The sequence below is a fragment of the Vulpes vulpes genome, chromosome 1 (assembly GCF_048418805.1).
Source record: "Vulpes vulpes isolate BD-2025 chromosome 1, VulVul3, whole genome shotgun sequence".
Classification (NCBI taxonomy): domain Eukaryota; kingdom Metazoa; phylum Chordata; class Mammalia; order Carnivora; family Canidae; genus Vulpes; species Vulpes vulpes.
Window position 1 is genome coordinate 34,288,625 of NC_132780.1, and position 24,491 is coordinate 34,313,115.

At 42.8% G+C, this 24,491-nt stretch overlaps 1 protein-coding gene across 2 annotated transcripts in view; it reads left to right on the forward strand.

Annotated features, from left to right (window-relative positions):
* The window catches only part of MAMDC2 (MAM domain containing 2), a 146,313-nt gene that overhangs the window by 79,824 nt on the left and 41,998 nt on the right, over positions 1-24,491 (forward strand). For both annotated transcript variants that reach the window (XR_012002319.1, XM_072762360.1), the window contains exons 6-9: positions 523-779; positions 4,615-4,708; positions 11,091-11,234; positions 14,233-14,498. Coding sequence is in view for 1 of the 2 variants with exons in the window: in XM_072762360.1 (XP_072618461.1) it covers positions 523-779; positions 4,615-4,708; positions 11,091-11,234; positions 14,233-14,498 (761 nt within the window). In the remaining variant the exon portion in view is untranslated. The remainder of the gene's footprint in view (positions 1-522; positions 780-4,614; positions 4,709-11,090; positions 11,235-14,232; positions 14,499-24,491) is intronic.

The following is a 24,491-nucleotide window of genomic DNA, read 5'->3' on the forward strand; positions in this document are numbered from 1 at the left end:
CTCGTCCACATTTTGTGTGTATTGTAAAGATGAGCAGGAGGGTCCCTCTGTGCCCCTTTAGGAACAGATGGTATGCTGAGTATGTTCTTAGAAGTCTTGTAACTCACAGAAGCCTTGGGAGAAGCAGGGCCCTCCTGGGGTCAGGTTCGGTTTCTTTCCACAGCTGCGTTCAGCTTGTGAAAATTCCAGTGCTCTGCAGCTGATGCATCTACCTCTGTAGCTGTGTATTTTGCTTCTACCCAAAGTCGGGCAATGAGAGAGAGTGGACAGTTCTGGTCTTGTACTTAGCAGAGCACGTGGAGCTCCGTGCACTCCCCTCCCAGCCAGCACCCCCATCGGCCCATGGCCAGACTTCGTGCGCCCCTAACTCATCCACTTCTTTGCCACACACACCCCCCGATCGCCTTGGAGCAAATCCTATCATCGCACTGTGTCCCCTGAACCACCACCAGCAGCCCCCCCACCCCACCCCCCAATTCCCGCCAGCCTGCCTTACGCTATGTGTCACCCTGTGATTTTCAGGCCACTACATGTATGTGGACTCGGTTTACGTCAAGCACTTCCAGGAGGTAGCACAGCTCATCTCCCCGATGACCACAGCCCCCATGTCCGGCTGCCTGTCATTTTACTACCAGCTCCAGCAGGGGAATGACAATATCTTCTCCCTCTATACTCGGGATGGGGCTGGCCTCTACGAGGAAATCTGGAAGATGGGCCAGCCAGGGAATGCTGCCTGGAATCTGGCTGAGGTGGAGTTCAGCGCGCCCTACCCCATGGAGGTAGGTGTGCCCTGGCCGGACCCCTCTGCAGGGGTGCAGCTCAGGCCCGGGAGTCTTTATCTTCCTTCCTCTCCACCCCCTGAGACCCCCTCTGCTTCCCCCTCTTCTTCTCTTGTTCCTCTGTCTTCCTGCTGCCTACTATATTTCATGGGCACACATCCCCTCTGAACCTCATACTGTGGTCATGAGGCAAAAGAGATGAACACCCTCTAGGTGAAACCCACTCATGAACTTCCATTCCTGAGAGCTAGGATGAAGCGTTCCCTTGCTGGAGGGAAGAGTCTTTCCAGAGAAAGAGAGAAGGAAAAAAGAAAAAAAGAAAAAAGCCAACTTATTTTCTTCTCTCCACCTTTACAATATAAAGAATGTCATAAAAATGAGAGATTTATGATTGTGGCCCCACTTTGAATCAGGGCTGGGTGCTTTTGTTTTAAAACTTTTTATGGTTATATGAGTGATAAATATCCAGTGCAGAAGAATGAGAAGATTTAGGAAAGCAAAACATGCTAAAACGGCCCAGGCTGACCCTGCAGGGATGAGAACACTAACATTGTGGTGTTTGTTATTATGCGCCTTCTTTCTAAGCACATATATTAATACACACCTGTATCTGTGTTATATTCCAGCACTTACGACAATCCAGAGTAGATAAAATTATCCCCACATTACAGATAAGAAAGGAGAAAAAAAAAAAGAGAGCCCCAGCACTTGATCTTTTTTATCTAGGTCATACAGCTGGTGAGTGTCAGGCACTTAGGAAAATTCTGGACTAAATTCTGACCTAGAGCTGAAGGCAGATGCCTAGACCTGTCTGAGGACTCCAGAGGGCTACTAGAATCAATGGGTGCAACATTGTGCTTGCAGATTTGGGGCTGTATGTAGAGTCTCAGTTACCACAGATTTATACATATTCCTTCCTTTTCACTTTGTGCTTTTTGTAAGGTCTCCTCTAGTTCCCTTTAAAGTGCAAAAGAAGGCAAAAGAAGTGGATTCTTCTTTGCATGCTTTTTGGTGATGCCATCTGCTCACCTGATGTGGGGCGCTTCAGAGAGCATTGGGATTGGATGGGTTTGTGACATGTTCTGTCCACTGAAGACAGGCCTGCCACTCCCTTTGCCCCCTTCAGCTCCCGCCCTACACCCCCATACAGCTCCAGAGATAGCACACTGGATGTGTGCTCTTTCCTCTCCCAAAGTCTGACGAGGCCTTGATTTGCTCTTGCAGGCCAGTGGAAAATTTTTTAAGTTTGAGTTATAGGGAGGAAAAGAAATGCACATACTGTTTCAGAAAGTTTTCCTTCTATTAAAGTCAAATGAGTCACACACACAGTGACGACAGTTTCTTTTGCAAACTCCTTCCATCCGACCATAAACTCCTTGGGCAACATTTGTGTGAGTGCGGCTCTGCCGAATTTTCTTTTACATCCGTGCTTGAAAAGTCACAATCCTGGACACTACTACACTTCAGTATGTATCCCTCGGGTTCCCATGTGCGTTTGCTCCAGCAATCTGACTCATGATGCTGCTACTGTTTGCTAGTGGAAATTGCCAGCAAGAGAAACTTGCTCCGCAGAAATCAGTGAATTGAATGTCACCATATTCTCAAATGAATTTTAAAAAGGAAAACAAACATCTAAGAACCTCCCCAACCCGTTCCGAATAAGAGGGAACACGCTGGCACATGGGCTGTGATTTGCAAATTTGGATCAGAAGCATTCTCACCCCACCTGCTCAGTAAGACCAAGCTCCATCATTCACTTTATCAGCGGGCACCCTGAAATTGAAATGTCACGGACCTGAGCTATGTTTGTGGAGTCCATGGCCCCTTCTCACTGGTCCATGTCTGTCCCCTGTGTTCTCAGCCTCCCCCACCTTTGCCAGCAGCAAACATCCAGGGCCCCTCTTAGATTTTGCAGAATCCAAGGGTCTGTAGGACCACCATTTTTTAGCTGAACAGGACCATCTTGTCCACACTCTTTCTTTCAAAACTAGGGAAACGAAGACTTAGGGAAAGGAAGGAACCTGCTGGGGCTCATTGGTGGCTAAGTAGGCTCAAACCTGAATAGGAGTTCCAGAGAAGTCAACCTGGAGAAATCCGCATGCATTTAGTACAGAGCTCAGTATGCACCTGACTCTGTGCTGGGGGCTTTATATACCTTATCTCATTTAATCTCCTTGATTGTCCCACAAAGTAGGGGTTATGCCTATTTTATAAATAACAAAGGCAAAGCCTTAAGAGGGTTCGCAATGTATTCAAGGTCACCTACTTAGTACCAGAAATGGGATTTGAACTGTGGTCCGTCTGCCTCCAAGACACCCTTCTCTTTAGAAGAGGTTTGAAAACTAGAAGCCTAGGGGTCAGGTCCAGCCTACAACTATTTGCCTGGCTGGTCTCTAGAGTGGTGGGTTGGGTTTCTTCCCCTGTTTTTTTCCATGTTTGTTATAGTGTTTAAATAAATGGCCAACACTGAAATAGCCAAAGATTTCCCAGGAGAAATCTAGAGATCCAGGTCCTCTTGACAATTGGGTAGGTCCTGACACTTCAGGCCCAAACTGCCACACATTAGCAACTGAGGAAGCTGAGAAGCAGGCGCCCCTATAGACTGAGGTTGGGTTCCCCATTTCAGGGCAGTCTGCACCCGATCCTGCTGTATCACACCAAGCTCATGTCATGTGTTTATGTCACCTGCCTGGCCTGAGTTTCAGACCCTGCCAACGTTGCATCCTCTTGTGTTAGTTCACCAGAGTAGGCTGCACACTTGGGTGGTTTCCCCACTGCATCCCCCACTGTGCAGCGCTGTGTGCACTGCTCCCCATCCCCAGGGGCACCAGCAGAAGGTAGCAGATGGACCTCAGAGTAGAAGCCGGTGGCAGAGAAGGGAGAAAAATGAGAGCTGAACTCATGGACAACCTCATGTTCCTTCTAACCATCTGGATGTGCCTGGACATGCTGAAATGCTGACATCCATACATAGCATTTGGGGCCTGATTTTGCCTTTGCAGACAAGTAATAGTCTTCGATCTTGCATCCTTGTCCAGAGCCCTCACAGAGGATTTCATGTGTGAGAAAAGGGAAAGAATCCCACAGTGCCTTACTTCTCTGTGAAGTGCAGTTGGAAAGCCGGGCCTGCTTTCCTCAAGTAGTTCGTTGTTTCTGTAATGACGTAGGTCATTAGCAAATTGTCGATTCTGTGGTTCTGTCGTAGAGGGATACACACTCAAGTAAGGGGGAAAAATCCACCAATAAAATACAACACAGGGCTCAGTACTCCCTCCCCTAGAAGAAATGGTGGCTCAAGTCGGGAGCTACTTGAGATTTAGGAACATGGTTCCTAACATTTGCCTCTAACCTGTCACTACCTGATTTGACTGGCACATCATGATTTTTTTAAGATTTTATTTATTTATTTATTCATGAGAGACACAGAGAGAGGCAGAGATATAGGAAGCAGGCTTCCTGCAGGGAGCCCAATGCGGGGCTTGATCCCAGGACCCAGGGATCATGCCCTGAGCCAAAGGCAGACACTCAACCACTGAGCCACCTGGGTGTCCCTGCCACATTATTTTAAATCATAGTTAAGAGGGTCCCCTGAATGACTCCATCCATTGAGGGTCTGGCTCTTCACTTCAGCTCAGGTCATGGTCTCAGGGTCATGAGATCAAGCCCCATGTTGGGCTCCATGGAATCTGCTTGGGGTTTGCACTCTCCCTCTGCCTCTCTCTCTCTTTCGAATAAATAAATAAATCTTTTTAAAAATCTGTAAATCATGGTTGAGAGCTCTGAAGCCTAACAGAAAATCTGTAAACCTGTAGCAATACATCATCTTCCTCTGCAGGTTATTTTTGAAGTTGCTTTCAATGGTCCTAAAGGAGGATATGTGGCTCTCGATGACATTTCTTTCTCTCCTGTTCACTGCCAGAATCAGACAGGTAAGGATTCTCTTTTTCTTCTGGCTCACAGAGGGAGTTTTCTTGGTAGATGCCTGTGGTTGGGACTTGATTTAATTCTTTCTAATTTTCTCGCCTCTCCTGTTATCTCCTCCTTTAAAAAATTATTTAATCAAATAGTCATTTTTATGCTACATTACTCTTTTTTTTCCCCTGACAGAGTGAATTTAATTTTTTTGACACCACAGGCCAGTTGTCATGTGTTAAGGAGCTTTCACCGTCCCTATCTACTAGGTAATGAAAATTAAATACAAACACATTCCCTCCTCATCTTTCTCTTTTTTAAAAAAAGAAGATTTATTTATTCATGAGAGACACAGATTGAGAGAGAGGCAGAGACTTAGGCAGAGGAAGAAATAGGCTCCATGCAGGGAGCCTGATGTGGGACTGGATCCCAGATCCTGGGATCACGCCCTGAGCCAAAGGCAGACACTCAACTGAGCCACCCAGGTGTCCCTTGTCTTTCTCTTTAAAGGATATCTTAGATCATGTACAGGTGGCTGAATGGGTGGGAAAAAATTCTCAAACTCTCAAGTGGGATTATAAAAACTCTAATTTTATGTACTCAAGATCTATAAATGTCTCCATGTTTAAAGATGTTAATATTTGGTGTACATTATCTCTATGACAGTTTGTGATATTTATAGTATGTACTTAATTTAATTTCTCTTTCTAAGTAAATCCTCAAATTCTTTTATCGCGGCCAATTTTGTAATTTCCATAAACTTAGTGTTTGGAAAAGAGAGGAAATTTTTACTTTCTGGAAAAAAGGGAAGTAAATCGATTCAAAATAAATTAGAAAACAAATGTTCTAGGGGTGCCTGAGTGGCTCCGTCAGTTAAGCATCTGCCTTCAGCTCAGGTCATGATCCTGGGGTCCTGGGTCCGAGCCCTGTGTCGGGCTCCCTGTCGGCAGAGAGCCTACTTCTCCCTCTCCCCACCCCCCACTTATTCTCTCTCTAATTATCTCTCTCTCTCAAATAAAGAGATAAAATCTTAAAAAAAAGAAAAGAAATGTTCCAGAATGTGAAGGATGACACTATATTCATGATAATCCAGATTAATGCAACTGACCTTAGCTGTTAGTGTTTTTTTTTTTTTTTGAGAGGCCCCAGGGAGGCAGTGATTCTCCCATCTTATTAATGAGCCCTCATTCTGAGCTTTAGAGCATGAAGTAAAGTTTTGAACCTGGCCTTTGTAGTATGACTTTCACTTAAGATAGAGTTGGTGTCTAATTTCATAGGGCTCCAGATACATTTCACAAGCAAGGGGACTGAGAAAGATAATGTTTTCTACTTGAGCTAAAGTGTTACCTCCAAATTAGAGAGAAATACTCTGATGTGTTAAAACCAAATATTTTTTTACTAATTCTAATTTTAAAAATGATCTAGCGAAATGGAACCAGACTAGATATGCATATTTACATATTTTCATTAAAATTATTTAATCCAAACTATAACCCCAAGATTAAAGGGGTCTCGAAGTTGGACAGTTCCCTACTCTCATGAGCTAGTATTTCAGTGGTGTTATCGTAGTCGCATAACCCCTTTATCATTATTTTTGGAAAGTTTCTCCTATTTGTCACCAGACATTTACATTGAACTTTTCTTTATTTTTATTTTTATTTTATTTTATTTTATTTACATTGAACTTTTCTATTTCCAAGTTATTCATATGGGAAAAGGGGTGTTTATTCAGTATCTACACAGGGTTGCTGGTGGGGTGAAGATGCAGGTGAGAGGTTAACAGTATCTACTGAACCACCTTACAAGTAATGTTTGAAAACATTACTCTCCCTTTTAAAAAGATACAGAATCTATGTGAGGGCTTTCCCACCGACTGGTGAAAAGAAAAGAAAGATTCCAGCAAAATAAGGACTATTTGTTAAAAGGTCCAATAGCCCCTCAGTCTGTAAAATTCAGCCCACATACAGGCCCTTCCTCTGCGGGGACCACCAGCGATTCACAATTTCATGTAATTAGGTTAGCCAAGGTTCCATACTGGTCTTCAGAACTTCCCAACCTGGCAACTTTGCTTTAAACTGGTTTAATTGCATGATCATGGTGTTCTGCTCCAAAGTCGGGAATTTGGATTCACATCACTGCTCTGCCACTTGCAAACTGTGTGACCTTGAGTATGTTAATTAACCTCTCTGAGATTCTGTTTCCACATTTGTGGGACAAGGTTAGAAGGATCTGCCCTCCACAGTTGGGAAGATGATGAGTTAATTTCTGTGAAGGCCTTAGCAGAATATGGCACAACAGAAAATGCTTGGCCATGAGGCTTCGTGTGATTTACTTAACTTTCAAAATATGCCCATCCTTTCCCTGGGGACCAGGGAGTCAGATTGAAACTGAGGAGAACCAGCAAAGGGCACCGCTTTGGTGAATGGGTGAGCTGGAGCCTCCTTTGTGCCGTTCCTTCAGCAGCTGTGGGCCAGATTCTGAGTCTTAGAAGCTGAGCCCTCCGTTTTTCATACTTCATCTTACATTTCACAAATAGTTTATGCCCTTCTGTTTCATAACAGGTGCCAACATTTTTTTCCTTATCTTGGTTAGCTCCAGACTTGTTGTCTCTGCTTTTCCCAGCTGGATCTAGCATTTTCTTCCCTCATCCCCTTTAGTAGGCCGAGACAGGAATTATTTCAACAAATGAAGCGTCTCGTTCCCACCATCTGGTTGGGCTTAGTGTTAATCCAATCTCCCAGACCTGGGACCCATCACAGAGTCACAGGTGTTAAACACCAGTGTCATGTCGCTCCCCAAGTATTCCCCCAAGATGCTGCCAGAGAACAGTGAGACCTCCCCACGCCCCCTCCTTGAGTTAGGGCAGTTCCCTTTCCAAGCCTTTCCCACCCACAACCTCCCTGTCATCCACCACATTTGGCTTAGCGCCTGGACCATGGGAATAAGCTCTCATTTTAAACTGTAAAGCCTTGAATGGCTGACAGGTGATTCCACTTATAGGGATCCTGTCTTAATGCTCAGCCCCAAACTGAGAGCTCCCACTGCTCTGCCATATATAGGCCCAATCTCCTCTCGGGGCTTGGGTCCACCCTAGCCCCAGGCCAGGGACTGGAAGGGTCTTGATACTCGTGGATATAACCCTCAAAGATGTCTTCCTGGGCCTAAATGCCATTTATGCCCATTTGCCAACAACACACTGCCCTTTTGATATCTGATTAGAAACCTGGCTCTGGTCGTTGCCTTGGTTACAGCTGTAGCGGCCTTAGCTCAGACCTCAAGCATCTCCACAGCCTGGTCAGTGGCCCAGCCCCAGCCCCTGCTCCATCAAGATTCCTCAGTCTGGCGCCAGGTCCTACTCACACTGTCTCCCAGCCAACTTCGAGCTGTCTCAGCCTGCTTTCGGGCTGGCTCGGGCTAAAATAAAACTCCTGTGGCAGGTTAGCAGCCTACAGAGCATGCTGTACCCAGATCTCTAGAGCGCTGCAGGGGCTGAGGATCCCAAAGCCTGCTGATGAGCGTTTACAGTTCTAAGGCTGGTACGGAGTCCATCTCCATGAACCTCAGGGTGGGAAATGCTGCCAAAGATTCTTCTCCAACAGCAGCACCCTTCACCTGATTAGAGGATCTTCAGAACCTCTCATTTCCAAAAAGCTCAAGTGTCAGAGAGCAAGTAATTAACTACATCTTACATTGTGATGCTTTTTGGTACCTTGCTCAAAGGGCCTTCTTCCTTTTTTTTTTTTTTTTTTTTCTTTTCTGATCGACTGATGTTCAAGGGCTGCCAACTGCCTCTGATTCCTCCGTATGCTTCAAAGGGGTCATTATCGCTCAACTGTCATGGCCACTTGGCCCATATGCTCTGAAACCAGCCTTAAGCAAAAGCTTTCCACCTACCCCAGATCTCTGGCGTGCTCATTTTAGGTCACAAATAGGCCCTCTGGCCCCCTCTTCGGGAATTAGATGCGGTCTCATAGCAGAAGCGGCGTTCAGAGTGGAAGAGATTTAGGCTTTCAGTTATGCTTTTGAGATTTTCTTTTTATCAGGCCTCCTCAGGACCCCAGACAAATCCATTTCTAGGGCTAGGTATTTAGCAAAGGAATAAAATCATGTTCTCAGAAACATCTTTCCTGAGTGGCTCAGTTTGTCACCATGGAGAGAACTGATCTGTGCTTACTTTCAAGTTTTAATACCACCTCTCACCTCTCCTGCACACATAGTAAATGGGTTATGGTTCTCTTGTGGCTGCCCGGGGGAATATTCCTGGGGATGTATTCCCAATGAATGATTTTTCTGACCTGCCATTCTCTGTGTGCCTGGCTTTTGGGAGTGCCATACCATTTTCTGGGCCAGGCGGCTATCAATGGTGCATTTTCAACTACTTTTTCATTACCAGGTAGCAGAGGGGTGACTAAGACTGGAGACCAATATAGGGTTTCCTTTGGTTGTAGATCTGCATAGGGAGGCTGGTGTCAAAGGAGACTCATGTGAATGACATCATTCTCATTTTTCAAAGACTTTATCTTCGTGGCTTAAAGATACTCCTTGATGCTCACAGAGCCAGCCCCAGCAATGCGTGGCCAACCCACCAGTCTTAAAGCATTGAGAATGCTCTACATTTCCTTTTCTCCTCTCTGGTTCCTCAGGGTGCTCACTTTGCACACTTGCTAGGGCATGTCACCTAACATACAATTGGAATCTAATTATGTAGGAACATTTTGTTCCTATTCTTTTTTCTAATGTGGTGGTGATCACTTTTTTCATGCTTTTAAAACTTTATTTGTATGTCATTTTAAACTCAGCCAAAATTTGCAAGAATACTATAAAGAACTCTCATATAAGCTTCACTCAGGTCTAAGTTGTTACCATTTTACCAGATTTACCCTATTGACCATTTAAGAGTAAGTTGCAGACATTATGTCCCTTTGCCCCTAAATACTTCAGTGTGTATTTTCTAAAACCCAGTGCATTTTCCACAGTTAACTGCCATCAGATAACTATAAAGTTCAGGAAATTTAGCTACTGATGCAGTATTATCAACTAACTCATGGTCCACATACTAATTTGTCCCAATCCTGTCTTTTTTTTTTTTTTTAAGATTTTATTTTTTTATTCATGAGAGACAGAGAGAGAGAGAGAGAGAGAGAGAGAGAGAAAGAGGCAGAGTCACAGGCAGAGGGAGAAACAGGCTCCATGCAGGGAGCCCAATGCGGGACTTGATCCCAGGACTCCAGGATCATGCCCTGGGCCGAAGGCAGACGCTAAACCGCTGAGCCACCCAGGGATCCCCTCAATCCTGTCTTTTATAACTCTTTGCTTTCTGGGACCAAGATTGAATGTTGGGTCCCTTATAGCATTTGGTTGTCATGCCTCTTCCATCCCCTTTAATCTGGGCCAGCTCCTCAGCCCACTTGATGGTTTTCTTGCTTTGGAAATTGAAGCATTGAGAGTATAGTGAGGTTCTGTCCATAAACGGCTTCCTGTTTCATCATGTCACTGCTCCCAGAACTCAAATGTTTCTCTAGAACATTTCTCTTTCTCTGGCCCTAAAAACTTAGGCCAGCGTATGTCAGCATGCAGAATGGATCACAGTTGGCTACATTAAATGTGTCCCAAACTGTGGCAGTCACATCCCCTCTGGACTCAGACAATCTGAACAGTGAGATTTACAATCACTTGTTGCAGTACCAAGTTATTCTCAAAACAGCAGAAATCTTTTATGTTCCATTCACTCCAGGCAATCTGGAATGAGGTGGTATTTATAGACCAGGGTAAATGATACCAGAACTCAGCAAAAGCCAAAATAATAGCGGTATGGGTGATGAAATTGGTGTGACTTTTTGGAACAGCGAGGTTTATACTAAGCAATGATTTTCTTCAAGCAGATCAGCTCCTACTACTAATGTCAATTATAAATAGCGGCTGAGCTGGTGACACCGAGATAGATCAACAAAGGAGAATTATTTCTGGAAAATATTATTTCTAAAATACCTGTCTTAAGAGAAAAATTAAGAATTCCTTAAAATCTTTACCTTTTTCTTTCTCTTTAATTTTCTATGAATGAATTTGAATCGTGAAGAAATATGTGAATAATTGCTCCCAGTCTTTACGTTATGAAAGGAAATTTCTTTTGAGGTCTGATATACTTCTTTATTTTTTATAGAGAGTATGAACAGAGTTCCTTCCCTCTATCCCCTTGGGGAGGAAAAGAACAATTTTCCTGTCATGCTGAGATGTTAGTTTGATGCTAACCTGTCAGCATGCCATTAGGGTGAAAATATTTTGTTGTGTTTTCTTTATTTGGTCTCCCTGGCTCAAATGTGTACGTATTTATCAACCAGTTGATGTAGTCCTTTGAGATTGTTGGGTCTGGCATTTTCACTTTGGTTCTCCTTTGTCCAGAGCTTCCTTTCAGTGCCATGGAAGCCAGCTGCAATTTTGAGGAAGATCTCTGCAACTTTTATCAAGATAAAGAAGGTCCAGGCTGGACTCGGGTGAAAGTAAAACCAAACATGTATCGGGCCGGAGACCACACATCAGGCATCGGTAAATCAGGAGTCTGTGCTTGTGGGGATGCTGGGGGTTGAGATGGTGTTCATGCTCCATCTGCCATTCTTACTCCACACCAATCAAGACAGTGACTTACCAAAAAAAAAAAAAAAAAGCAAGCAAGAAAAGGCAGCTATAAAGAAGCAAAAATGATTGGTAATCGTATGTTTAGCCCTTTTTTTTTAAATTGGCATTTAGGTTGCTATACTAGCACAACAGTCTGCCAGTTCTTTAAACAGCCAAACCTTTAGAAATTATCTTGCTCTTCCCTTTAGATAAATAAGTAACTTTAAAAAGCTATTAGATTCCAATTACATAAAACATCCAGAAAATGCAAATCATTAGAAACAGAAAGCCAATTCTTGGTGGCCAAGGGGCTGGGGAGTTACTGTTTAATGGGTAAAGAGCTTCCTTTGGGGGTGATGAAAATATTTTGGAGCTGGAGAGTGGCACTCGTTGCCTAACATTGTGAATGTACTAAATGCCACTGAATTGTAGGCTTTAAAATGGTTACAATGGTAAATTGTATGTTATGTGTATTTTACTCAATGAAAAATAATTTTGTACGGCACTAAAGGCTATAAAAACTATTGGAAAAGGCTGGGGGTAGGGACACTTGATGGTTATGTCTACAAAGAACTGTAAGAAAACCAATTTGAGCTCCCCTGTGTAAGGATTAGCTACCTAATTACTTTGACAGCATCCCCTGTGAAGCCCACTTTTGTAGAGACTGGTGCAAAGAGCTTGTTTCAAGGGTTAGTGTCTAGTTCATTTATTCAGTGGCTATTTATACACTGGGCACTGGGTGTGCTCACCACACTCTGATGACACTTCAATTTCAGAGTAGCGTACTCACACAGGCCCTAGGAAGGGCCTTAAAAGGGGCCCTCACAATTTTATACTTGTAATCATGACTTCTTTTCTTACAGGTTGCTTAACTTATAGAAATACAGGCACTACAAAGACCTATTGTCACCTTGGCCAGACTCACTCCTGGAGGATACACTAGTGAACAGATCAGGTCCTGTTCTCACTGGCTAGCAATCATCTCAATGAGCAAGAGAAGTGTTAGACAATTATATACACAAATAAACTTATAATTTACACATTGCGGTATGTGCTATGGAAGAAATGAAGAGTGGGCTCTGAGAGAGAATAGGAGAGAGATCCTGAGAGGAGAGAGTATTAGCTGGGAGAGTGGGAGGAATCCAGGCAGAGGGAACAGCATCTGTGAAGTCCTTGAATATGGAAAGAGCTGGACAGCCCCAGCAGTGAGAGGGTTACAGCGGTTGCAATGGGCAGGAGAGTGGAGGAACATGATGTTAGCATATACACCATGGGTGTGGCAGGCCAGAGGCCAAATGGCAGGCATTTGGGATTTTTTATAAAGGAAATGAGAAACCATTTAAAGGTTTTAAGTAAAAGAAGAGTAGAATTCAATTCAGGTTTCAAAAACATTGTTCTGGCTGTGCATGGCCATCTGTATTAGTCCACTCGGGCAGCCATAACAAAGTACCACAGCTTGGGTGACCTGAACAGCAGAAGCATATTTTTTCACGGTTCTGGAGGCTAGAGGCACAAGATTGAGATGCCATCAGGGTTAGTCTCTAGTAAGATCTCCCTTTCTGCCTTGTAGATAAATGGCACCTTCTCATTGTGACCTCACATGGCCTTCACTCTATGTATACCAGTAAAGACAGAGAGGTCTCTGGTGTCTCTTCCTCTTCTTGTGAAGACATCAGTTCTGTAGGATTAAGGCCTCACCCTTATAACCCCATTTAATTATCTCCTTAAAGGCCCAATTTCCAAATAAAGTTGCATTGGGAATTAGGATCTCAACTAATAGATTTGTGGGGGGACATCACTCTGTCCATATCACTACTTATGTAAGATAACCCAAGAACCTTTTGTCAGATGAATTAAATCACTGGATAAAACCAAACTAAATACAAAGACCAAGGGAGGGATCCCTGGGTGGCACAGCAATTTGGCGCCTGCCTTTGGCCCAGGGCCTGATCCTGGAGACCCGGGATCGAATCCCACATCGGGTTCCCGGTGCATGGAGCCTGCTTCTCCCTCTGCCTGTGTCTCTGCCTCTCTCTCTCTCTCTGTGACTATCATAAATAAATAAAAATTAAAAAAAAAAAAAAGATTCTCTTAAAAAAAAAAAAAAAACAAAGACCAAGGGAATAGAAGGAAAATTGATGAGGGGAGGAGCAGAAAAAGGAAAGAATGAAAAATAGATATTATTTTTTTCTTTTCTACCCAGGCTTTCTAGAATACGTGGATCTGTTTTAAGTTTACTGTAGGGGTGATGGAGCAGGTGGGAGGGGAGATTCTTGACCTTATGTTTCTTTTTTTTTTTTTTATTTAAAGGAAATAATTGTTCTTCCTTGGACCCTTTTCTTGCACAGAGAAGGTACTTGAAGATCTTTTCTGGTTGAATGGCAGGCTGAAACAAAATCGATTTTGGGGATGACACAGATCAGTCCCTAAGAATACTCATGTAAAATAATCAAACTTCGAAGGACTATCAGACCAGTCTGTGATCTGTTTCCACTAATCACTGCAGGAATAAGAAAGAAAAATCTACTCTGGACCTTACAGTCACTAGGACCGAGTATTAGGTACTCAGTCTGTGTCACTTGATTGACCCAGACAGCTGGAGCTCCAAGATGATTTCATCCCTTTTGTTTCATGAGAAGCACAAATCCTAACTGATGACTAGCATCTGAGCATATTGCAGATGGAAATCTATACTAGTTTATGAAGTTTACTGAAATTGAAGAAGTTTTTTTGATAATAGAGTCACAGGATATATCCTGTCACTTAAGCCACAGATATTACAAAATGCATCCTATCATTTAAGACCCATGGAAATAGTCTCTGTTGGCAAATTCTACTGCTCTTAACCAAATTTTGCCACTTGACACTTTGGCCTAGATTACTTAAATTTTTCATCACTGATAGCCTAAATGTTTTGTCCTGTTTGCAGGGTACTACTTGCTGGCCAACACAAAGTTTACATCTCAGCCTGGCTACATTGGAAGGCTCTACGGTCCCTCCCTGCCAGGAAACTTGCAGTATTGTCTACGTTTTTATTATGCCATCTATGGGTTTTTAAAAATGAGTGACACCCTGGCAGTTTATATCTTTGAAGAGAACCACGTAGTTCAAGAGAAAATTTGGTCTGTGCTGGAGTCTCCAAGGGGTGTTTGGATGCAAGCTGAAATCACCTTCAAGAAGCCCATGCCTACCAAGGTATAGTAGAGCCAGTGCAATGCTTTGCCCTTTGTTCATCTTTGGTTTCTGGGCTGGGTTAGTGAATTTCTGTTTAATTATTTTCAAATGTTGATGTTTTATTTTTCTTCTGACAGCCCCACCGCTACACTCTATCTGAGCCATGCACAAGTTGTATTACCTATAAATTCTTTTCAGTTTTCTGTCTCAGAATCATGGCCACCGAGAGTGTTTGCTTGTTTATTTCTCAGATTCCCTGAGAATAGACCAAAGATGGTGAATGCATGGATAGTCCAAGTTCAACAGCTAAACTTTAATTTGAAGCCCCAATTCTGTGTGTGTGTGTGTGTGTATCACACACACATGCACACATGTATGACACACATAGGAATACTAATCACTGTATTATAATTTATAATACTAAATTACTTTAAAGGGTCAAATCAGTGAGCCTGATTTTATTGAGGCTTTAAGCTCAAAAGCTTAAAGCTCTACCTTTTACAAGGTAGAGACGCTCAGTAAAAAATGAGAGCGAGCCCAGATGGAGAGAATTTATGTAAGGGTACCATCAGCCGCTGATTCTGATAGCAATGAGAATACAAAGAAGTATTTACTGCAAGGGGGATATAAAAGAAAACTATAATCTCCCAAGTTTAACAACTCCTAAACTTAAGAAAGTTTTACAGAAGTAATAAATTCTGTCGACTACAACCCAGATATGAAACCAGTATGGGAAAATTCATTTTGTCTCAGCCCATCATTCAACCAGAAAATGTCTTTCAAGTACTTGCTCTGAGCAGGAATGCACTCAAAAAAAGATATGAGAGATCCCCTTCTTCAAATCCCCACAATGGGAACTCAAAATATATTGTTAAATGAATGAATCCAATCAATTGATCACGTTTATTAACCAGGAATTACCCAGGCTCCCTAGGGAAAGATACAAACCTAGAAGATTAGTAGAACCTTCTTCACAAACTTTAATGGCTTCGGCTTGTTTGCTGGTTATAACCATCCAGACAGAACATAACTTCATCCATCTGCTAATGAAATTTGGGACACCATCCCTATCATAGTGATGCTTGCTTATTTTTAGTGCATTGGAATACCCACAAGGGCATGATTAAATTCTCAGTGATTAATCAAAGATCTTTGAAAATCTTTACGAAGTTCTTTTCCATGGCTAGGCAAGAAGAAATTGTGATTATCATGACATGGCAGTCTCAGTAATTGGCTTCTTTTTTTAAGATTTATTTATTTATTTAAGAAAGAGTGCATGAGTCGGGGAGAAGGAGATGGAGAGACTCTCCAGTAGATTCACTGCTGGGCTGCTGAGCATGGAGCCCAACGCAAGGCTTGATCCCACAATGCTGAGATCATGACCTGAGCTGAAATCAAGAGTCAGATGCTCAATCGACTGAGCCACCCAGGTGCCCTGTGACTTACTGACTTCTAAAAAGGGTTGAGCTAATTTACCGTATCTCTAGCAGAACATAAGCATACAAGTTTTATCACAGTCTCATAGGCACAACTTGTCTTATTTTTATGCTAATTAAACAGGTAATGTTATTTCAGGCCTCCCCTTCTTAACTCCGTTGTATATTGATCAGGTGGTTAGAGTGAGATATTTGGTTTGCCCCCTGGATGATAGGAGAAGCTAGGTGATGTTTCTGGTGTGAGGTTCCCATTTCTTCTTAGTCTAGACTCATGCTCTTTAATCTTATTGCCTAGCCAATTCCAAACATTTCCTGGGTGAGTCTATCTTTCCATAAATGTCATCTGACCTTTGCAATGTCATTGAATTTCCTCTTTGATCTGTTAGTCCTGGAGGTATCCAAGCCTCTCTGCACCTCTTAGGGATCCCAAAGGCTTAAATTGTTTCCCATTACCAGTTATTTACTCTGGCAAGTAGTATGGTAATACACACACACACACACACACACACAGGAACAGACATGCACCAGATTCACATAATCAGGGACACACCAGGAACTAAGGAAATGTTCATTATACTCCATACCCTGTATGCTAATGTTTTTTTATTTTTTTAATTTTTAAAAAAAAGATTTCATTTATTTATTCATGATAGACATAGAGAGAGAGAGAGAAAGAGAGAGAGAGAGAGACAGACAGAGACACAGGCAGAGGGAGAAGCACGCTCCACACCGGGAGCCTGACACGGGACTCGATCCCAGGGCTCCCAGATGACACCCTGGGCCAAAGGCAGGCGCTGAACCACTGAGCCACCCAGGGATCCCCTAATGTTTTTTTTGAAAGTTGGGGGATATAATAAGGATTTTACTCATTCATTTGACTTTCATTTGTTTGTTCATTCATCCATTCATTTATCCCTTTATTCAACCAGAATTTATTAGATACATGCTCAGGGCAGGAGTTATAAAGATGAGTGAGGCTCAGACCCTGCCCTTGAGGAGGAGATCACAGACAACAGAAGACTAAAATACAGATACGTAAGCAACTAACAACAGTCCAATCTCACTGTCTCATGGAAGGGTCTCATTGAGAAAAATAGAATAGTTCAACTAATTGGACATTTAAAAAATAATAACAAGTAGAGACCCAGCCTGATGAGTGGATGGTTAGGTTCAGGCTGTCTGGATTCTAATTCTTGCTCATGCCCCCACCCACCCTACTTCATCCTGTCCCCCCATAACCTCTAGAAACCTGCCCGCTCCTTTAGAGTGTGTCCCTGCTCTTACCTGATGCCATGGAATGGGAGCAAGCCCCTCAGCCAGTGAGGACTCCCTGCACAACTTGCCGTTTGTCTTTTGGGCTCCCGTCCAGACCCACCCAGCAGCTGCTTTGTTCCCTTCCGACCACAAGAGGAAAAAGGGATCTGGACCCAGTGGGAGCAGGGAAGTTCTTTCAGCCTTGGAAGGAACTAGTCATACATCTGGCCCCAACACCCAAGAGGAGAAAGTACAGTTCACCACCAGAAAACTCGACATACGTCTGAAGGTGGCCTGTAGTTCTTGGCAGGTCCCTGCTGAACAGAACCAGCTCCTCAGAGAGGGAGAGAGCCATTTGGCAGCCACCATGGGGGCCCTTACTTATGTAACATATATAGGTGGAAGTAAGATGCAAATGACGTTTCAGGGAAGGGATAAAATGAAAAGTCAGAGTTGCCCTTACTACTCCATCCTCCTGAATTGAAACTCCAGTTGCACCTCTTTTTCTGGTGGTTTTCTTCCTGATTTGGGAATATTTTCCTCTTTAATTTTAAATATTGTATTTCCACATCCATTTCTTGATTCATTAACTTGAATAGTGTTCCCTGCGAGGAAAGATAAGGACTTTAGCTTACTTATACTATTCCCTCTCCTTTTTTCTCTCTTCACAATTTTTGGTCATATTGTATTTTTCACTTTTGGTGCTCTTTACAACTTTAATACATGTAACCATCTATATTTGGACCTGTAAACTCTAGATAGTGTCTCTTAACAGCTTCCTATGTAAGATGAATGAATCTTCACATCTACATCTCCCTTCACCTGTCTTGCCCCTTCTCTTGTCACCGTCTCTAAGCCATACAATAGCTTTTACATTGTCATGGCTTAGAATATTTATGTTCCTACAGTGAAGCCTTCTAGTGTTGCCATGGCTGGATATCCAGTGTGGGCCACCTTGGCATTTGGAAGATGACAGTTCTGCCTTCGGGTAGGGGCGTCCCTCACAATACTCGGTTTTTCACATCTGCAATTAATGCAACCCCAGATTATTTCCACACATTTCCAAATGGCCCCAGAAGTGCCAAACCATCCTTGGATGAAAACCATTGGTCTATAAGTTGATGCTGAAAATTGAAATTATATTCTCACCTTACCTGCAGGCCACTCTTGTCCTGCTCCCATCTGTGCTCTGCCTGGCAGTAGAGTTTTTATGAGCAAAACGCCCTCCAAACCTCCCCACCCCGGAGTAACCTTTTGGCTTCCTGTTGCTTTTAGGGAAGAGACTCTGTGTGCTCTGACACCAACCCCATCCCCAGCTTCACCTCCTGCTCTCTCTATTCTAACCACACTGCGAGTTCAGTTCCTGGAACTCACGCCTCTCTCCTACCTTGGATAGTTGTACACCCTGTGTCCTCTGCCTAGGCTCTTCTTAAATAAATCATGGCTTAAACCCCACTTCCACAGAGAGTGCTTCTCTTGGCCCTGCTCCCCAGAATAGTTAAGGCTCCCTGGGCATCCTAAGCCTCTTGTTCATCATCTTGGAGACAGTATAACACACTGATTAAGAGCAAAGACACAGGAGTCTCTCTGGTTTCAAATCCTAATTCCACCCTTTATGGGCTTTGCAATCTTAGGACTTTTTAAAATTGAGGTGCAGTTGATATATAGCATCATATTAGTTTCAGGCGTATAACAATGAGTCAATATTTGTATATATTGTGAAATGATCACCACAGTACATGTAACGTGTCACCACACAGTTACAGATTTTTTCCTGGTGATGAAAACTTTTAAGGTCTCTTCTCTTAGCAACTTTTAAATATGCAATACAGGGCGGCCCGGGTGGCTCCGAGGTTTAGCGCCACCTTCAGCCCAGGGCGTGATCCTGGAGACCAGGGATCGAGTCCCATGTCAGGCTCCCTCCATGGAGCCTGCTTCTCCCTCTGCCTGTGTCTCTGCCTCTCCCTCCCTCTCTCTGTCTGTGTCTCTCATGAATAAATAAATAAAATCTTTAAAAAAAAATGAATAAATATGCAATACAGTATTGTTAATTACAGTCACCATGCTGTATGTTACATTCCCAGGACTTATTAATTTTATAACTGGAAATTTGTACTTTTTGATCTCCTTCCATTCATTTCACCTACTCTCTACCCCTCACCTCTGGCAACCACTGATTTGTTCTCTGCGTCTATGCACTTGGGTTTCTTTTCTTTTCTTTTTTAGATTCCACATATAAGTGAGATCACATGACATTTGCCTTTCTCTTATTTCTCTTAGCATTAGTGCTCTCAAGGTCTGTGTTGTTATAAATGACAAGAGTTTGTTCTTTTTCATGGCTGAATGATATTCTCATATTCTTATAAACCTGTTTCTTCCTTACTTTTCTCATCTGGAACCCCAAACCTAACAGCTACTTAGATCACAACTGTTCACTAATTGTGGGATAACTCACAGATCCTGACTTTTGAGCAGTGTTTGTTGACCCTTGGCACAATCACCTGGGAAACTTTAAATGTTCATTGTCCATCTCTCTTCTTATAAAAATATAATCTTCATGAGGACAAGGGCCTTGTCAGTCTTGTCCATTTCTGTATCTACAGCATCTAACACTGTGACAGGTGCAAAGTAGATCATCAGAAACATTTTGTTCAATAAATTTAGTTTGATGTCTATGTGGACAATGAGTAAGTAGATGAATAATGAACAGTGAAAAATGACTTAAGAAAAGGAACAAATGGACTTTCTAAGGCTGGTAAGTGGCAGAGCAGGATTTTACCCATGTTTATCCAGCTCTGAAGGATGCCCTTTGGCATGGGTTTTTATTAGTTTTTAAGATTATTTTTAGATTTATTTATTTGAGGGGAGCTTGGGGGGATAGGGAGAGAGAGAATACAAAGCAGACTCTGCACCAAGCGCAGAACCCAAAGCAGGGCTCAATCCCATGACTCCAGGATCATGGGACTGAACTGAAACCAGGAGTCAGATGCTTAACCAACCGGGCCACCCAAGCACCCCTGGCACAGGTGTCTTTAGATGCTCAAGGTTTCTACTCAGTCTCAGAGAAGGCTTATTCTTGAGCAGCTGCAGAAAGTAAGACTCCCTAGTGTGTCTTGGGGCATAGGCACCTCCTGCTATTTTATTTAATTCTTACCACATTCCTGCAAGGGAAGTGAGACATTTCCTTTTAGTGTCCTGGCTACCCTAGATGCAGAATCAAATGGATCCAATGTCATGTTCTGCAGAAGTGAATGCCTAAGCTCAGAGCTTACTGCACTGTTGTAGGAAGGAGCCTCTGCTTCATGCCCTCGCCACCCTAAAGCTGGTCAAGTGTGAGTAGTCAGGGCCTAACTCACAGAGTGAACAGCTATGTTTTCATACCTGTGTCCTGGCTTAAAAGCCTTTTTAAAATTTTGACTACACCTGGCTTAATCCTGGTCCTAATTCTCACTGGTGAAAATGTTGGGTAGAGGGACGCCTGGGTGGCTCAGTGGTTCAGCGTCTGCCTTTCACTCAGGTCATGATCCCGGGGTCCTGGGATTGAGTCCCGCATAGGGCTCCCTGCAGGGAGCCTGCTTCTCCCTCTGCCTATGTCTGCTTCTCTCTCTCTGTCTGGATTTCTCATGAATAAATAAATAAAATCGTAAAAAAAAGAAAACATTGAGTAGATATTTTTGAGTATCTATGCTGCATATTCAAAATAATGACAATGAGCCCTTATATTTGCTTTGCTAGTTAGTATAACCTGCTTTCTTGAATGAGTCATGTGAGCCCAGAGCTGAGCTGAGTGAGAGGCAGCACGGGCCTCAAAGAAGACAAAACCATTGGCCTTTCCCCTACATGCTTCTCTTCCGTCACTCCTAATATATACACGCTGCCTCATCTGTGCTTTCCCAGATGCCTTCTATTCTGGATGCTTCCATTCCTTTCTTTGCCCTAGTGGTCCTTATCCAGCCTGTTTTAAGGACAATGGGCTGGTTCAATTAATAACTACCTGCTATTTCCATGGACGGTCTAATGTTTGATGGAAACTCTAATATATAGCTCTTTAAAGAAATGGTAGCAATGGCAACAATTTCCCTGAGGCCATTCTAGCAAAGTAGCCGTATGGACAGATTCTGTGTACTGTTGGCACAGCTGCCCACAACAATGGGAACCTTCATAAAATGCTCCCTGGGTGCCGGGGACCATACTGAGCACTTGATGTATGTTGCTTCATTTGATACTGTGACACCTGAGGAAGGAAGCAGTATAGCTCCACTTAACAGATGAGGAAAGCTGAGGCAGAGTATTAAGGACATTGTTCAGTAGCACACAGAGCTGGCTGAGATGAGAAGTAAATCCAGGTCTTTTTGAATTCAGAATCCATGTTGTTTTATACCAGGACTTTATTCCCCTCAGCCCTCTCCTGGTTGAAGGCATAGGATCGGCAAGAAAGAGAGCCCAGCCCTACCTAACTCAAGATTTGTAAAAATTTTGAGAGCTTTGGGCAGCCTGGGTGGCTCAGCGATTTAGCGCCACCTTCAGCCCAGAGCATGATCCTGGAGACCCAGAATTGAGTCCCATGTCGGGCTCCCTACATGGAGCCTGCTTCTCCCTCTGCCTGTGTCTCTGCCTCTCTCTCTCTCTCTATCTCATGAATAAATAAAATCTTTAAAAAATTTTTTTGAGAGCTTTATCATTAATGCCCAGTAGTCATATTTTATTTTTTATTTTATTTTTTTTTTAGTAGTCATATTTTAGAAATAGCTTTAGCTTCTACAAGGGATCGGAATCTATGGTGGGCCACCACAGACAAAGGAGGGCTGTGGGGTAGAGGGAAATACAGAGTAATGCTTAAGAGTTCTCGTGAGTGGGTTCTCTGCCACTTACACCTTCATAATTTGGGCCAGTCATGTGATCTTGCTGAGCCTCACTTTTCTTCATATGTAAAATGGGTATACGAGTAGTACCTACCTCAAAGGATTATGGTGGAGAACAAATGAAATGTGTCAAGTAAAGCCCTTAGCACAGCATGTATTAAATTAACTGAACAGAGACAGAAGGAGAGGGAGAGAATGCCTGAGACTAAAGAATATTTTTTCTATGTCCTGATCCTTGTCAGATTTCATAGGCAGCATCTCTACAGTATGTGGACAATTCTGCATAATTCTTGATTTTTGCTGTTCAGTATTCTTTAAGCTAAAAATAAAGTCAGGATTAAGTCTTTATTTTAATAGTACTAAGCTTTCTTAATGACACGGCTGTGTTTACAGTCATGAACAGCTTACAATAAATTTTTTAATGTCTTTGAAACATTTTGAAAGGCATGAGTCATGAAATGGTTTTCCTGATCTGTTTTTCCCCAGCACATTACTAAACGGAGGGCAGGTTATCAAGAGTCCCCTTGAGACTTTTATACACTAGGGACATTAGTAAGGAAAGAGAACAATTCACTCCAAAGTGCTTTCCCTAAAAACCAAATGTCAGGAGAAACTGGAGTCATTGTCAGAAATTCCATAAAGAGAGAGCACAGACATTAGCCTTTGTGTGTTCAAATCCTTAGTTTAAAATTATTCTTGGTCATTGTAGCATATATATTAGGTCCTGCAATATCTCCTGGCCTGAAGCTAGTTTTCTCTTTAACAAAGATCTTCAAATGGTCTGTTAATTAGAAGCACTGGGAGCAACTCAAGATTGTGTTGGTTAAATATTTCTTTTGGAAAAAAAAAAAAATTGTTAACTGGTCCATTAATGAGAGAATGACCAGCCATTCTGTTTCATCTGAGCTCAGCTTAATGATCTTTGGGTTAATGGTCAAACCTTCTGAGTCTACTCTGCTATAAAATTAAAAAACAAATAAACTTTAAAAGTCACTTAAGGATTTGGAGAGAACCCCTATCTGGCCAGTCTGAGAAAATATAAATACATTTAATTTTTTACTCCACAAGAAACTTATGTCAGCACTTCTCAGGATACCCCCAGAGTACAAATCATTTGAGTAGTTCATTGAAAAAATGTTCTGTGGTCAAATGAGCTGGGTGGAAATTTTGCACACTAGCTCTCTTCCTTGTACACATGTGAAGATTCACAATGAGCAGTAACGTATTAGAAACTCTGGTAAATCCTACACTAAAGAACCCTGCTGAACTTCATATAAGGAGGAATTCCTTTAGGGTGTTTAACGTAGAATTCTTGTCTTCTGTTGCCCCTCTTAGCATCATTATACTACTACTATCATAGCATATTATCTACTTACCTGCCTGTCTATATTAATCAGACCGTAAGTTTCTAGAGAACAGAGAGCCTTGTCTCATTTGTTTCTAAATTTCTAATGTGAACATCATTCTGTAACAGGGTGGGTACTCAACAAATAGTTGGAAAGTGGAACTGAACTGTCAATGAATAGGGTTGATGGCAAGGAAGAGCACAGAGGTCCAAGGAAGAAGCAAGATGTTTCTGCCTTTGGATCATACAAACCATGATCACTTCTAGCCCAGGACCTGAGCCATCTGTCCTGCAAGGAATAGGAGTGACCACTTACAGGCAGGAGTTGCTTGCTTGAGTGGATATAAGGACACACAAAGACATGTAGATATGGAGTCTGATTTGGGGCTTTTTATGATGGTATTTATTAAAACCAAAAGCTGTGACTCTTCTCTTGGCACCAACTACCCGTCCTTACCTGGAATCATTTTGCTATTCCCAATGACTGATGGGAGGTTTTACAGGGCTTCTTGATTTTCTGGATGCCTTCCATGGACCCCAACACAGCTTCTCTAGCCTCCATTCTGCAGGTGTGGTCAATGATGCTCTCACTTTTGCTCCCAGTGCTTCAGGCTTCTCCCACCTTGGTCCCCTCAGTTTCTGGGAGTGTTCAGCAGCTACTTTCGTCTCCTTTCTCTCTCTGGGGTTCTCAGCACAGCTAGAGAAAATACCACTGGATCTCCAATGTCCCCTCCATACTAATAGGAGAGCCTTCCTTTTATTCCTCTCTCCTCTCAGTGACTTCCTTCCTCATCCTCTGCCCTCAGACATTCAGATTCATCTTCACTTGCAACTTTCCAACTTGATTCTCCCTGCCTCAGTCTCAGGATGTGATCTCACAGATGCATGTCCCAAAAGGATGAAGGCTTTCAACACAAACTCCTTTGATTCTGTTTCTCCCCAAATCCTCCTTTGCCTCTATGGGTCGCCTGGCACATGTGACAGGAAGTATTACCCTTGTTCTTAGTCAAAACCAACCAGTCTATCCATACATGTGATTTCACCATCCTGTCACCTGTGGGACCTTATTTCCTAAATTATTTCTTTCTCATAAACCTTCAGTATCCACAGTCCTTTA